The 16,475-nt window shown below is 51.3% G+C and overlaps 1 protein-coding gene across 7 annotated transcripts in view; it reads left to right on the top strand.

The window, feature by feature from the left end:
• TSPOAP1 (TSPO associated protein 1) overlaps positions 1-16,475 on the top strand; it is an 85,547-nt gene that overhangs the window by 57,512 nt on the left and 11,560 nt on the right. For 6 of the 7 annotated variants that reach the window (XR_008311809.1, XR_008311808.1, XM_053275062.1 and 3 more), the window contains 9 exons: positions 629-738; positions 1,637-1,746; positions 2,885-3,697; positions 4,803-4,954; positions 5,480-5,986; positions 7,307-7,621; positions 9,312-9,512; positions 14,090-15,181; positions 16,112-16,229. Coding sequence is in view for 5 of the 7 variants with exons in the window: in XM_053275062.1 (XP_053131037.1) it covers positions 629-738; positions 1,637-1,746; positions 2,885-3,697; positions 4,803-4,954; positions 5,480-5,986; positions 7,307-7,621; positions 9,312-9,512; positions 14,090-15,181; positions 16,112-16,229 (3,418 nt within the window). In the remaining 2 variants the exon portion in view is untranslated. The remainder of the gene's footprint in view (positions 1-628; positions 739-1,636; positions 1,747-2,884; positions 3,698-4,802; positions 4,955-5,479; positions 5,987-7,306; positions 7,622-9,311; positions 9,513-14,089; positions 15,182-16,111; positions 16,230-16,475) is intronic. The other variant, XM_053275064.1, reaches the window with a different exon arrangement.

The raw sequence follows: 16,475 nt of genomic DNA, 5'->3' as shown, positions 1-16,475 counted from the left end.
CCCCACAAGGACCCCCCCCCACCACAGTCCCCATATTGGCTTGAGCCACCCCAGGTGACGCAGGTCATGTGCAGAGTATTTTTCTTTTTCTAGACCCGTTCTTTCTCCAAGGAACCCGGGGCGGTGTACAAGGTTCTGTTTCTCCTTGTGATGACCCTGTGAGGTAGATTGAGGGTCAGAGAGAAGTGGCCAGCTCTGAGTCACCCAGCAAGTTTCATGGCTGATCAGGGATTTAGGAACCTAGGAAGCTGCCATATACTGAGTCAGACCTTTGGTCCATCTAGCTCAGGATTGTCTTCACAGACTGGCAGCGGCTTCTCCAAGGTTGCAGGCAGGAATCTCTCTCAGCCCTCTCTTGGAGATGCTGCCAGGGAGGGAACTTGGATCCTAGATGCTCTTCCCAGAGCGACTCCATCCCCTAAGAGGGGGAAATCTTCCAGTGCTCACACATCAAGTCTCCCATTCAACTGCAATCCAGGGCAGACCCTGCTTAGCTAAGGGGACAAGTCATGCTTGCTACCACCAGACCAGCTCTCCTCTCCTGAACTTGGTTCTCCCCATTCCTAGTCCAGCACTCTAACCACTACACCACACTGCCTGTCTCTTCTTCTTTTTAACCTTTCCATAGGTGGACACAGCCAGTGAGATGGAAGAGCTGGACATCGATAGTGTCTCCCTGATCCCGGAACCGGAAGGTCAAGGCCCTGTGAAGCTCCAGGTCTTTTTAGCACGGTACAGGTAAGGCTGTCGTAAATATTGGAGTACATAGGGCAGTGTTCCCTGCAGTAATGGGGATTTCCCGGTGTCCTTAACAACTCCCATCATCTGCAACTGCAGTGGCCGTTGTCCGGGGATGATGGGAGTTGTAGTCAACAGCACCCGGGAATCCCAAATCCCATTATCCAAGCTGCAATGGTGTTTGGCCGGGGATGGTGGGAACTGTGGTCAACAACACCTGGGGATCCCAACTCCCCTCATCCACAACTACAGTGGCCATTGGCTGGGGATGATGGGAGTTGTCATCAGCAACACCTGGGGATCCCAACTCTCATTATCCCAGCTGCAATGGCATTTGACTGGGGGTGATGGGAGTTGTAGTTGTCAACATCGGGGAATCCCTGTTGACCTCGCAAAAGCCCCAGGGTCTTTGAGCATGGAATGGGAGAAGGACCCCTAACGAGCCCCAGTACAGCCCTGTAACCAAGACCCCCACACCCAGCACATCCAATAAGAAAGGGGCGCACGGGCCACCAAACCCCCTCCAAGAGAGCAGAGCATCCCCTCCAGATCCCCAGGAGAGGCGCCAGCCAGGAGGGAGACTAGCAGCCTGGCCAATGGAGCAGGGGAGGTCTACTCAGGAGGAGGGGTCTTCTCGGGAGGCGGATTGTGAGCCAGGTGATGCAGCTTGTGCCTTGAGGAGCAGGGTGGAGACCTGATGGCTCCCATTGACACAAAGGCCTGCGTGGTCCAACCACATTCAGAGCTGTTCCTCTCAGTTCCAAGAAGGTTTTCCTGGAGCAAAGCCTCCTCCTGGAGCAAGCCGGGCTCTAGACTGCCAGAACCCCAGCAGAGCCCTGTGGCCTGTAGTTCCGGTGTCCTGAAGTTTGTGTCCTCCTCTCGGCTCCGCTTCTTCTAGCTACAACCCTTTCGACGGCCCCAATGAAAACCCGGAGGCCGAACTCCCGTTGACGGCTGGCGAGTACATCTACGTCTACGGGGAGATGGACGAAGACGGCTTCTTTGAAGGTATGGCACAGAACCCAGCGTGGAAGGGAATTAAAGGTAAAGGGTGCTGTGCAGTCGGTGTCAACTCCTGGCGCCCACAGAGCCCTGTGGTTGTCTTGGGTAGAAAACAGGAGGGGTTTGTTTTATTATTTATTTGTTTAACATATTTTTATACCGCCCAAAACCTACGTCTCTGGGCAGTTTACAAGAAGATAAAAACAAAAGTAAAACGTTATTTAAAAACAAAAACAACAAATTTGGAAACAATAAATTTAAAACACAACAATTTGAAATGTTAAAACAATATTCTAAAAACAACATTGAAACAATAAAGACACACATTTACCGTTGCCGCCTCCCACGCAGTCTGAGATGAGGCCTTTCAACATCTTCCTCTATCGCTGCTACCCAATATAGTAGCAGCAGGGATTCGAACTGGCAACCTTCTGCTTGTTAGTCAAGTATTTCCCTGCTGTGCCACTTAAGGTGGCTTAGGAATTAGGATATCCTTCTGGTCCAGAATCTGCTCCTGTTCAATTTCAGCTTGTTGATTCTAGTCCTCATGAGCAATAGATAACAGAGAATGCCTCTTAGGTGACGGCCATTTAGAACTTTGGAAACGGCTCTCATATTCCCCCTTTAGTCTTCTCTTCTCCAGACTAAACATCCAACTCCTTCAACCATTCCTCATCAGTGTCCCTGTAACTGAGAGTCCCAGAGGTTGTGGACTAAAACTCCCATCACCCCCAAACAAAGGCTGCTACACCTGGAGAAGCTGGGATTCCCAGAGGTCGTATACTACAACCCCCATCATTCCCAGAAAAAGGCTGTTGCACCTGGAGATGCTGGGGGTTGGGATTCCTAGATATTGTTGACTACAACTCCCATCATCCCCAGACAAAGGCCATTAGAGTGGGTGTGATGGGAGTTGTAGTTGACAACATATGGGAATTCCTTTTGCAGGGGAACACTGTTCCTCACGGGACGTGTTTGCCCTCCTCTGGAATTGTTGCAACATCCCTCTTAAAGTGAAGAATATGATAATATTATTATTCCTGATGCTGGAAGCATCTGATTGTCCCCTGTTGGAAGCAGGATACTGGGCCAGATGGACCCTTCATCCGATCCAACCGAACTCTTCTCCTGTTTCTCTCTCCAGGGGAGCTGATGGACGGCCAGAGAGGCCTGGTGCCCTCCAATTTCATAGAGCGCGTGTCGGATGACGACCTGGTAACCTTCTTGCCCCAAGAGCTGAGCAACCTCTCCCAGAGCTCCCCCCTCGAGAGGAGCTTCTTCAGCATGAGCAGTGGGGAGAGGAGCGGTTACTCAACTGAGGAGCTCAGCTCCAGTACGGCGCCGTCCAAGCCTGAAGGCGACCCGGACGAGACAGGCGGTGCCACGGCAGTGCCTTACCCCAGAAGAGTCGCGCTGATCAAGCAATTCGGCAGCAACGCCCTGGTGGGATGGGAACCCCCCATCCTGCCCGCCGGGGACGTGGACATCCAGAGCTACAACATTTATGTGGACGACGAACTGCGGCAAACGGTGAAGGCCAGGTCCCAGACGAAAGCCTTGCTGGAGAAGCTGGACTTGAAGGCAAGCGCCTCCCGCATCTGCGTGCAGAGCGTTTCGGAGCGAGGCGTCTCGGACCGGCTGCGGTGCACGCTTCTGGTGGGGGCTGATGCTGCCTTCGCCCCCGCTCAGCTCAAGACGCGGAATGTCACGGCCACCACGGCGGAGATCTGTTGGCTGCCCAGCAACAGTAATTTCCCGCACACTGTGTACCTGAACGGCGAACAGTACAATACAGCCAAGGCGGGGATCTACTGGCACACTTTCCGCAGCTTGAGTCCGAGCACGGCCTACGTCGCTGCCGTGGAAGCCCAGCCCGCTCAGGCGCTCTGGGAACCGTCCCAGGAGAGGCGAAAAGAAACAGCGCTGGCAGAAATCCACTTCACGACCTCTTGTGCAGGTGGGTGCCATTGGAACGTAGCCGGGAGCTGCTGCCTACTGAGTCAGACCCTTGGTCTGTCTAGCTCAGTATTGTCTTCACGAACTGGCAGCAGCTTCTCCAAGGTTGCAGGCAGGAGTCTCTCTCTGCCTCATCTTGGAGATGCTGCCGGGGAGGGGACTTGAGACCTAGCTGCTCTTCCCAGAGCGGCTCCATCCCCTGAGGGGAATCTTTTACAGTGCTGACACATGTAGTCTCCCATTCAGATGCAACCAGGGCAGACCCTGCTTAGCTAAGGGGACAAGTCATGCTTGCTGCCACAAGACCAGCTCTCCTCTAGGAGACAATCCTCCTAGACTGTTAGACAATCAGTTAGACAGTCCTCAAGTTAGTGCATTTGTGCCTCAAAAATTCACGTCTGCCATCTTGGACTGGGGTGGTTGACATCACCACACACCACGCCATATGGGCATCCCTGTGTGTCCCTACAGCTGTAGCGAATTGGGTTCAAATCAGTTAGGCAATTCACAAGTTAGCCCACTTGCACCTCAAACGTTTATGCGTCCGCCATCTTGGACCAGTGTGGACATCATCACAAACTACGCCGTTGAGGTGTCCCTTTGTGTCCCTACAACTCTATCCAATCTGGTTCGTATTGGTCCAGGCGGGTGATCTCATAAACCTACTGGAAAGTAGGCGAAAAAGGTGAAGCGAGCCGTTGAATCGGTGTCGACTCATGCCCTGTGGTTGTCTTTGATAGAATACAGGAGGGGTTTGCCATTGCCACCTCCCGCGCAGTATGAGACGATGCCTTTCCGCATCTTCTGATATCGCTGCTGCCCAGATTAGAACCAGCAACCTCTCGCTCCCTAGGCAAGTCATTTCCCCACTGGGCCAATAAAACATTGGTCAAAATCAAGGGCAGGACAGATCTTCTCAATTTCCGGCCACCGTTCTGTGGACTGTCTGGATGGAGCTTGTGAGCCACATTTTAAGAACTCCGCCCGGAGACACAGGTTTTGGGCGGTATATCGATATGTTAAATAAAATAAATAAGAGCCACCTTTTATCACGCTTCCCTGATGGCACGGTGTTTGTAAATAAAGAGGAACTGATCTCCCTTCAGGGTCTCCGGATGCGCCACTGGACGTCCGGGTGGAGCCTGGTCCTTCAGCTGGTATTCTGTTCATCAGCTGGTTGCCGGTCACGATAGACGCAGAAGGCTCGTCCAATGGGGTGCGGGTTACCGGCTATGCGGTGTATGCTGACGGACTAAAGGTACGGGTCTGGGGCTGGCTACGGGCGAGATATATAAACCAATGCCCTAAGTAACAGACCACTGGTCCTTCGAGGAACAAAGGAAGTTGCTGCCTTCTGAGTCAGACCTTTGGTCCATCTGACTCAATGTTGTCTACACTGACTGGCAGCAGCTCTCCAAGGTTCCAGACAGGAATCTCTCCCAACCCTACCTGGAGATGCTGCCAGGGACGGAAACCAGAACCTTCTGCATGTTAAGCAGATGCTGTACCACTGAGCTATGTTCCCTCCCTGGAAAATTCCCACCCTTATTACATAGTTTATATTGGAAACTGCCCTTGTTCAGTATGGTCTACAGCGAGGGCAGCAGCCCTCCAAGGTTTTTAGAGGGAAATTTCCCGACATGCAATGACAGTTAGTATCTCGCGCTTGTCCTGCAATGCCTCCTAGCTTACATGCAACAATGGACATCCAGTTGGGCCTGAAAGAAAAAATTGAATGAGTCCGCCCAAGACTTCATTTGTTTCCCCCGATTCCTTGTTGCAGGTGATGGAAGTGACTTCCCCAACCGCCGGAAGCGTCCTGGTTGAGGTTTCTCAGCTGCAGATCCTACAGGTGTGCCGGGAGGTGTCGATACGGACCGTGTCTCTTTACGGCGAGTCAGCAGATTCAGTGCCGGCTCAGATCCCCTCTGCCTTCTGGGAAGATTCTGGCCATTCTTCTCCGTCTCGGCTGGTGTGCGGGGAAACACAGACCTGCTCGCGGGCCTCCCAGAGGCATCGGATGACCGCGTCTTCCACTGTGGACGAATCGCTTGCCAAATCCGACTCCCACCCAAGTGTCGGTGGTGAGGATTCAAGAAACCATCTGCCAGCTGAGACATCCCCGAATGGGCGCTCCTCTCCTGCCTGGACTTACTCAACGCATCTGCCATCCGAATCAGATACTGCGGCAAGGAAGGGAAAGGGTTCCCCTGTGCCGTCTGCAGACAATGCAGCAATCGGAGATCTGGGTGAGAAGGCAGCTGTGGACAGATCTGGAGATGACCACCAGGTATTTGATCTGGACTTCTTCTAGTGGGACTTTGGGGAGGGAAATAAGTCAAAGAATGCAAGAGAATCTAGATCTCTTTGGGGGGACATTTTCGGGAAGGTACGAGTCAAAGAACTTCAACTGGAATGTCCTCGGGTTAACTCTGTGGTCTAGCCACTCAGGGAACCAGAATAGTGTAGTGCAGGCTTTCTTAACCTTGGGCCCCCAGATGTTGTTGGATTACAACTCCCATCATCCCAAGACATAGCCTTTGTGGCTGAGGATGATGGGAGTTGTAGTCCAAGAACATCTGGGGGCCCAAGGTTAAGAAAGCCTGGTGTAGTGAGTAGAAGGTTGAACGTTCACAGCTTCCAGTCCCAACTTTATTTTCCTTCGTTAACGAAGGTGGCTTGCCAATCCTGGGATTGCGGTCAAGTGTCCTTCAAGACAACCGGACGTCCCACTAGCTTTGTTTTTGCATCCAAGACATGCAGTATTGACCCAGATGCTCCCTCGCAGACGGTTGTGGCTCAAACAGAGATCAGGGGCCAGGAGTTGAATTCCTACAGGCTGTGAATTGTGGAAAGAGGCTTGCTAGTTGGCTATGCCTAAGCATGAAACAGCTCAGAGAGAACATTCATTTTGTTCTCGGTAATTCTGGCATACTAATGAGACAGGACAGCTTGCTCTGGGTTGGCTGAGAGAGAGGAAGCTCTCCAGGTGAATTCCTCTTTACCAGGTGTCCCTGGGTAATTCCATGGTATATAGACAACAGTTCTAGACAACTGGAGAGGCTTGTGGCTAAACCACACAGCCGATGGTACATAGCAGTTCTAAAAGGTGAATTTGTCTGCATACATTTGAAACCTATGATGCCCTTGGGGCAGAATAGTAGGCATATCGGCAAATCCAACTGGCCACACTGTGTGGGATATCATTATGTCCGCGATGGGAACCCTGATTGGCTAGGACAGCATGATATAGCCAAAACTTTTGGACAGGTTCCAGTCCTCCTGGCCACAGCATTCACTGGAGTGACCATGGGACAATTGCTCCTCTTCAGCCTAGCTACCTCGCAGGGTTGTTGTTGAGGAGGAAATAAGATTGTCCCCACATGCACCACCCTGAGCTGCTTAGAGGGAGGGGGGTGGGTGAAATTCAGATGTGGTCAAAAAGATATATCCAAAGAGAAAATTTAAGCAAGTTCTGCTCATGGGGAACTGCTTCAAGCATGCACGTTTATATGCTTGTATTCTGAATTTATTCACAGACCTAGAGGTTGTCAGATTTAGTCTGACTATTGTGGGTACTTATAGTATTAACTAGCGGTTTCTTGCCTAGGAGCTGTCCCTGCAACCCGGAGATCCAGAGCTGCACAGCTCCGCTGGCAGTGCCAGCAAACTGGATTTGTACAAAGCTCACTCCGTGGAACATGGGTCTGGAGAGTCATCACCTGAAAGAGGGGTAGAGATCAATCCGGGACTAAACGCCCCAGGCTCTGGCAGACATTCCGGGCAAGGAGAGGAAAATGCCTTAGACTCGGGCCAAAGCGAGAAGCACATTCCAGAATCCTTAGCTGGATCTTCTGGGAGAAAGCTCCTGAAAGAGATCTCCAGAGACGATTCTGCCCTGGTGGTGCCAAGGATCAGAAGGGAGGTCTGTCTTTCTTGCTCTCTACGGGCAGTTTGTTTGGGTAACCTGCAGGTTGATTCACACGAGGGCAATTCCTGGGGTAACGGAATCAGGCACATTGATGCTTTTTCAATTATTGTAGCTGTAAGCAAATGTTCAAGTTTTTAAAATCTATGTATTCATTCATTCATTCATTCAATTTCTATACCACCCTTCCAAAAATGACTCAGGGCAGTTTACACAGAGAAATAACAAATAAATAAGATGGATCCCTGTCCCCAAAGGGCTCACACTCTAAAAAGAAGCATAAGATAGACACCAGCAACAGTCACTGAAGGTACTGTGCCGGGGGTGGAAAGGGCCACTTACTCTCCCCCTGCTAAATAAAGAGAATCACCACATTAAAAGGTGCCTCTTTGCCAAGTCAGCAGGGACAGACACACAGATGAGAAAATATCTCCTAGAAGGCCATAGTTTTAAGCAACTCTTAAGTATTATAGATACATCTGAAACATGCAAAATACATTGGTAACGGAATCAGAATTTCTGGTCATTGTGGCTGATTCTGTTACCAATGCATTTTACACATTTCAGATGCTATCTATAATATTTAAGGGTTTGGGGAAAATATGGGCTTATAATAGGAGAGCAGATCTTGTGGTAGCAAGCATGAATTGTTCCCTTTGCTAAGCAGGGTCTGCCTGGTTTGCATTTGAATGGGAGATGATGTGTGAGCACTGGAAGATATTCCCCTTATGGAAATGGGGCTGCTCTGGGAAGAGCACCTGCCTGCTTGCATGCAGAAGGCTCCAAGTTCCCTCCCTGGCAGCATCTCCAAGATCGGAATGAGAGAGATTCCTGTTTGCAACCTTGCAGAAGCTACTGCCAGTCTGTGCCGACAATCCTGAGCTAGATGGACCAAGGGTCTGACTCAGTAGAAGGCAGCATCCAATGTTCCTAGGAGGCGTTCAGGAGATGATCAGGGGGCTGGAGTGACTCCCCTATGAGGAAAGGTTATAGTGTTTGGCCTTTTAAAATTTAGTAACTAAACAGGTAACGGGGACGTGATTGGGCTTGAGTCGAGGCTAGGGCATTTAAGGGAGCATCTTCTTTTTCATGAGCCCTGACACGTGTCCAGTTGCAGTTATCACCAGCTCGTTTGGTGTCTCCTTGGGGCAGGGCTTTCTCTGTGGCTGCCCCAGGGCTCTGTAACTCACTCCCAAATGAAATCAGAATCTCCTCATTGCTGGCTGTTTTTAAGTGACTCTTGAAAATGCACCTATTTTTATCAGGCGTTTTGTTGATAGTGTGTCAAAGTTTTATTGGTGGCCATTTTCACTTGCTTTACATGATTTTAGGTTTTAATTCTGGTGTTTGCAAACTGCCTGGAGATTTTATATGGGGCGGTATTATAAATGTGAAAAAACGGAGGTGTGTAAGATGATGCACACTGTGGATCAAGTGGAGAGAGAGAGAGAGAGAGAGAAGTTTTTCTCCCTCTCTGCTTAAGTTAGACGCCGTGGTGGTCATCTTTCCCCCGGTTGTGGGATTTTCCTGGATGCACTGCGTGAAGCTGGATACTGGACTGGCTGGGCCATGGGCCTGATCCAGCAGGGCCTTTTCTTATGTTTGCAAATATGAGTTTTGGCGATGGGACCAGTTGGCGCAGGCTGAATCATGAATCAACAAGGCTCTCTGTTTCCATTTTACCTAGCAAGGGGAAAAAAGGACCGAGCCAGGAAACCGCCCTCTGAATCTTCTCACTGACCACAGCCGTGGGTCTGACCTCTCTGATATTATGGAGGAAGAGGAGGAGGAGGAGGAAGAGGAAGAAGAAGAGAACCAGCATTCCAGGAAGCACGGAGAGTCAAAATGGAACCCGGGGGAATGCCGAAGCCGAGAAAACGGGGAGAAGGTAAGGTGTAACGTTGCTACCTTAATGGCATGCTTTGTTCCGGTGGTTCGGTTTTTAAAATAGGGTGCCACCAGCGTGGGCAGAGCTTGACAGAGGTGCAGCAGTCTCTGCCCCGAGGCACTTACCTCTAAAATTTTGTTCCCAGGGCAATAAATGAGAAAGGGGTGGGAAACTGAGGCAGAGGTCTTGGGGCGGGAGAGAGTATGCCGTGATTGTGGAGTGGCTCGTCCCGTTGCCCAGTTGAGTCACGCTCTCCCAGCATCTCTGTCTCCAGATCATGGCCCCAATCTCTTAACGTGGGGGAGGAGGTAAGCAAGGAGGAGAGAGAAACCTCTCTCTATTCCAGGCAGAATGTTCTATTACCGGGATGGGCAGCCTTAGGCATGGTGGCTCTTGTTGACTACAACTCCCATCATCCCCTGCTACAATGTATTGTGATGGAGGAGGATGGGAGTTGTAGTTCAGCAGCAGCTGCCCTGCCCCCAAGGTTACTTCCTCCGTGCTAGTCCTTGCTCCTTAGATATCTTTTCCTAAAGAAAAACTTTAGAGCCAGCACAATATAGTGGTTAGAGTGTTGGGCTAGAACCGGACCTGAGTTCAAATCCCCTTTCAGCCATGACACTCACTGGGTGACTCTGGGCTGGTCATGTCTCTCTCAGCCTGACCTACCTCACAGGGCTGTTGCGCGGATAAAGAGAACCATGTGCGGGGCTCCTTGGAGGAAGAGCAGGATAGAAATGTAATAAATAAATAAACTGAGACAACTAACACACTCTAAACATTGTAGCCTTACCTCATAGGAAAGCAACTTCCTGACGGTTTTATTTAGCTTTTCCTGTACCATTTTGCTATTCCCTGATATCCTTTTTTGGGGTCAGCAACAAGAGCTGTGCACCATATTCTTAATGTGACTCGCTAGCATTAAACGCTGCTTCCTCCGGAATCAAACTCTTGGTCCATCTAGCTCAGCACTGTCTACACTGACTGGCAGCAGCTCTCTGAGTCTGCAGGCGCAGGGGTCCTTCCCAGCCCTACCTGGGATTGAACCTGAGACCTTCTACATGCAAAGGAGGTGCTCTACCTCTGAGCTCTGGCCTCATCTCCAAAATGAGATTATTTTAGGAATGTAGGAAGCAGCTGTTTACTGAGTCAGACCACTGGCCCACCTAGGTCAGTCCTGTCTGCTCTGACTGGCAGCAGCGCCCCAGTGTTTCAGGCCAGGGGTCTATGTCTCATGTCAGCTTTAGGCAACCCACCACAAGAAACAGATGCCATGGCTCTGTTTGCCCTGGCCCAGGGTGGCACTGGGGATAAATTCATTCTCACTAGCCGACCCCCACACAGAGCATCTGTGTGCTCTTTGGGGCCAGCTACCTCTCCCCCCACCACACCTGCCCCAGTCTCTGGCTGAGTCCCGCCGCGGCCGGGCCGGCCGCCACCACCACCCATGCTGCCGGGCCAGGCCGCCCCCACCCCGCCACTGCCGGACCACCATCACCGGGCTGCCGTGGTCACGGCCAGCCCCAGAGTGCCGCCACCGCCAGGCCCACCACCTCGCCTCCATGGCCGGGCCCGCCTGGCTCCCCGGCCATGGCCACCGCCGCCTTGCATAATTCTCCTGGGTGTGCGCCAGGACCAATCAGGTGCCCCTACAGCCCAGCCAATCAGCTGGGCTGCCGGGACACATTTTTCCTGGGCACACCCAGGAGAAATAGATAGATAGATAATAGACACCAGGGTTTCAACCTCGGTCCCAGACCGGCTCTTTCAGATTCTTCTGGACTGGTTGCAGATGCTCCCAAGGTAAGGGAGAAAGGTCCTTGGTGGGTTCTCCTTTCTTTATCTTTTCATTCACACATTCCAGAGTTGGGCTTAAGCCTGGAGAAAGAGTTTCAGGACATAAGCCACAGAAGCCTGGGCGGACAGCTCCTCCCAAACACATCATTTCTGAAGCAGGTCTGTGTGCTAGTATTGGAAGGCTTTCTGAACAGACTGTGCCTGGACAAAATCTAATCCCAAGGACATGAGCTACTTCTCCCATTTCCATGTGAAATGCCCTCTTGAATTTGCACTCTGGCTTCTGCTGCATGACCTGATGCTAGCCAATCGGGGATCCCATCATGAAGAACAATCAGGGATCCTGAACGCGATGAGATCACAACACAGTGTTGCCAGTTGGATTTGCTTAAGTGCTGACATCTATGCCACCGATTTCCACGCCGCTTTATCCTTGGAAGTGCTCGCCTTGAGACCTTAGGAAGAGGATTCTCCTTCCAACGATCTCACCGAGTTCTCCAGCACCGTCGTCCACAACCAGCCACAATTCATCAAACATGCACAAGAACAAGCTCAGCCTGGTTTTAAGAAAGCGCTGAGTCAAGGTTCCTTCAGGGTGATGTATGCAGGGCTAACACAGCATGGGCAGGATTTTGCATGGAATTAGCCAACTCCGTCAACTGCCACAGAATTGTCAGAATCCTAGAAAAGAGATGGGAGTCCTCGTGAATTAGGTCTGTGGACACCCAGAAACATTCCAGCGTTCCAGCAATCCAGGAGTGAAATCTTTCTGCCCTTTGTGTCTCTTCTCTATCTCCATCATGCTCTTCATCCCATAATTATCGATATGACCTGATCCTAGCTGATCTGGGATTGCACTCTTGTTTCTGCTAAATGACGTGATGTTTCCTAGCCAATCAGGGATCCCATAGTGAAGAACAATCAGGGATCCTATAGTGATGACATCATAATACAAGTTTGCCAATTGGATTTGTGTTCCAAGAGTGAAACCTCTCTGCCCTTCATGACTCTTCACGACCTTCCTCATGCTCCCCATCCCATAATTTCCCCCCAATATTTTCCCCCACCCAATGACTAATTGCAATATCAAAAGCTTCATTTAAAGAGACCTCCAAGAGGGTTACATTTGCTACACCAGAACCGAAACATATAATGTGCAGATTTGCAGATGCATAGATTTGCATAGATATTATTCAGAGCCAAATCTATTTTACTAATAGTGTTAGCCTGACTGTAAAGACAAGATCAAAATTGGTGTGGAATTGGGGCTTTGATTCACATGGGGGATTTTGGGAGGGTCAACAGATTGCACAGCAAACAGGTTTCAGGTACAGAATAATATTTTGTTGCAGGGAATCTTTCCCTCTGAGTAGAACCAAAGTGGGGACAGCCAGGAAAACGGTGGTGTGGGGTTCGGTTCCCAGCAAAACTGGACCAGAATTCCAGGTGGAAATGGAGGAGAGCTGGTCTTGTGGTAGCAAGCATGAATTGTCCCCTTTGCTAAGCAGGGTCCACCCTGGTTTGCATTTGAATGGGAGACTACATGTGAGCACCAGAAGATATTCCCCTTAGGGGATGGGGAATCTGCTCTGGGAAGAGCACCTGCCTGTTTTCATGCAGAAGGTCCCGACTTTCCTCCCTGGCAGCATCTCCAAGAGAGGGCTGAGAGAGAGTCCTGCCTGCAACCTTGGAGAAGCCGCTGCCAGTCTGTGTAGAGAATACTGAGATGGATGGACCAAGGGTCTGACTCAGTATAGGGCAGCTTCCTGTGTTCCTAAAGTATAGAAATATTTTAAATAAATAAATAATAAATGCTGGGCAAGGTCTGTCAGGGAGCCTGGGCAAAGCCAGTAATGGAAATGGTATTCAAAGCTTTCCTGATTCTGGTAGCATATTGCCGTCAGGACTTCTAGCCTTTCGTGGATTTGTCCTCCCATGAATTTGTCTAGGCCCTGCTTAAAGATGGCAGCCGCCACCACATCCTGTGGCAGAGAGTTCCACAGATCAATTCTGCGCTGTCTGAAAAGGCACTGCCTTTTATCTTAAAATTTCCCAGCAGTCGGTTTTGTGGGATGACCCCTGGTCCTGGTGTCGTGAGAGAGGGAGAAGAAATTCTCTCCAAAAACTCTCCACATCGCGCATCATTTTATAGACCTCTATCCTGTCTCCCCTTGTTCCCCTTTTTTCTAGACTAAAAGGCACCAGATGCTATAGCCTTGCCTCATCAGGAAGGTGCTCTAGGCCCCTGATCATCCCACTTGCCCTCTTCGGCACCTGAGATAAGGAGATCAGAGCTTCTCCACGTGTGGCTGCACCTGCACCATAGATTTGTATGACGGCATTTAGTTTTATTTTCCACTCCCTTCCTAATGATCTCCTGCTCTGTGCAGCCTGCTGCCTGCATAGCTTTGGTCTCAGTGATCGATTTTAGGATGGTTCACACCTAAAAAGAGCCCTGCTGGATAAGGTCCAAAATCCATTAGCATTAGGTTTCCGACGGGGTCACCAGATGCCTCTGAGAAGCCCACCAGCAAAAGCCCCCATCTACAGTGGCCCACTCCAACAACTAGTATTCAGAGGTAGACTGCCCCTAAAGCTGGAGGTTCCATGTAGCCATCCTGACTAACTTGCCTTGCTAGGCCTCTTCTCCTTCCCTGCGTTTATCTAATCCTTTCTTAAAGGAGCGGCGGTGAGTGCCGTTCCTCTTTTTAACGCCTCTTTCCTCTTTCTCTCTTTTGCTTCTTCCACACCGGCTCTGGCCTCTTGGGGTCGGAATGCAGTCAGACCTCGCCGACACGGATAGTGACGACGAGATCTTGGAACGTATTCTGGAGATGCCATTGCACAAGAATTGCAGCAAAGCGCTCTTTAGCATCCCTGAAGTCACTGAAGAAGAGGAGGACGAAGATTGGGAACACACTCCAAATAGAGCTGGCTTCCCTCCTCCAGAAAAGAAGGCTCTGGATTGCGTCACAGGCCGGCTTCTGTTGAACCCAGGAAGCTCGGAAGCTCCTGTGAATGCCGTGCCAAAGAGAAACCCGACGCTTCCGGAGCAGAACTTGCCCAAAAGGGGCTTCCTTCCAAAGATCCGTGGAGACGAGTTAAATGATATGCTGGCTCATCCCGAGTTGTCCGGGAGTTGGGGTTGGGAGTGTCAAGAGAAGCAATCGAGACCTGTTGGAGAAGGGCAAGCCTTACAGTGGAGGAGACCGAATCGCGCCAAAGAAAAGGCCCACGGCCAAACCCAGGCGAACGGGAAGAAGAAGGCGGGTGTCGGAGAGCACAGCCGTGCCTCCCTGAGCAATTCCCACCAGGCCACAGGTGGGCTTTACAGAGCTCACAGCCTCAAGGAGAACCTGGATGTCATCACCAGCCTTGGGGTGGAGGATGAGCTGGATCTGCGCAATTGGGCGGGACCGAGAGCCTACCAAGGGAGACCGGTGGCCCCAGAGGTGGGTGAAGATGCCTTCTGTGGCCTCCCCTGCTGCCTCAGTCCCGAGAGCTTGGAAATCGACATTGAGTACGACTCGGAGGAGGATCCGGATCTGACTGTCACCTCCACCCCGGGGAGCCAGCTGAGCTCGGATGGGCAGGTCGATGGCTCACCCACGGACTGCGAAGATGGGTGGAGCGAATGCTCGAGCCGCTCCGGTTCAGTCCAGTCCAGCGGACCACGGGAGCTGAAGCGGTGCAGCAGCTGGGAGGACGAGAGTGTGGAGTGGAGCGGTTCCCCCAGCCGGTCACCAAGAGACCGGGGGAAAGGGGCAGTGCGGGGCTCGGAGGAACGGAGCAGGAGCCTGGAACGCAACCCTTCTTTCTGGAGAGCCATGCCAGAGCATCCGCGGCGAGGGAGGCCGCTGTCACAGATACGGGTCCGTGAGCCGCCTGCCGGGAATGCCTCCGCAAGTTTGCATTTGCAAGTTTGCCATTCCAACCATGCTTTCCCCACCGCCGGCCCCTGAGCTTGCTTTTGTCCCGCTCTTTGTGCTGAGTGCTTTACAGAACTGAAGAGCTTCTTCCCGATTCCGGGCGTATGGCGCATTTGTGACGCTCTGTGGCTTCTTTGTTGTGCTTGCCTGGCGAACCGGATGCCATGGGCTGAAAGTGCAGTATTCCTCTTCTCCGATACACCTTCGGGGAAACGCTTCCCGAGTCAAGCTGGGAACTGGCCGGGGATGTGGAAGCCTGTGTGCCTTTTCACACTTGCTAGGATTTTCTTCAGCACACCCTCCTAAAATTCCTGAGCTCCAATTTTGCCATGGGTTTGTGTTGTGGCAACGTGGTTTCGTAAACCCTCCTTCCGACTGGGGATGGGGCAGGTGGGTACAGAACAGGCCACAGCGGAGTTTCTTTCTTTCTCTTTCTTTCTTTCTTTCTTTCTTTCTTTCTTTCTTTTTTCTTTCTTTCTTTCTGCTCTGCTCCAATCACCCTTTTCTCTTCTCATCCCAGTCAATCCCCAATCCAGCGAATGACCAGCCCAGTTCGAACCGTGGTGGATTAAGAACAGGGGGCGGCCATGGTGGGGTTGGGGAAGAGAGGCACAGCTATGGCCCATTCTGTGTCCATCTGCTCTGCCCCCCAGTGGCCCTGGCTGCCACTGGTGCTGCCAACACAAGGGATCCATCCTTGCGCTTCCGGGAAAAGCCTTCCGACTCGTGGAAGTCCTGTTTTCGGACGTTTCTGGAAGAGGAATACTGCATTCTCGGGACTTGCTTTGTGTGCTCCTGCTGTAGGTGGAAATTCAGTGGTTGTACCTGCTGAAGAAGGCCTTTGGGGCTGATTCTGTCGCATTTCCATTTCAGGTGGGAGGTAACGGGGACCCCGAGTCACTGAATCAGACATCCTGGCAGGGCTCGCTCCAAAGAGGCAGAAGGCCCCGGAGGGAAGTTCAAAAAGCAGCACTTAGTGACGCCAATTCAGGTGAGTTGGTTAGAGTTTCTGGGGCCATATTCCCATGACTGAGAAGGGGACATATCCAGGACCACCTGCCCAGTGGCTCCTGATTTTCACTCATTTGCAAGTGGAAATCTCGGTTAAATTCCTCAAAAATGATCATGTGCCGCATGGAAGATTCCACTTAGCTAGCCCTGGTCTGATCCTAGAATAACCCTGACTAGCCCACACCAAAAACAGTGACACACAATAGTTCCTGGGTGGGTTAGCCAG

Source organism: Hemicordylus capensis, chromosome 12 (genome assembly GCF_027244095.1).
Source record: "Hemicordylus capensis ecotype Gifberg chromosome 12, rHemCap1.1.pri, whole genome shotgun sequence".
In the NCBI taxonomy this organism is placed as follows: domain Eukaryota; kingdom Metazoa; phylum Chordata; class Lepidosauria; order Squamata; family Cordylidae; genus Hemicordylus; species Hemicordylus capensis.
Note: the sequence above shows the minus strand (reverse complement) of the source record. Positions and strands in the feature narration are given on the sequence as shown.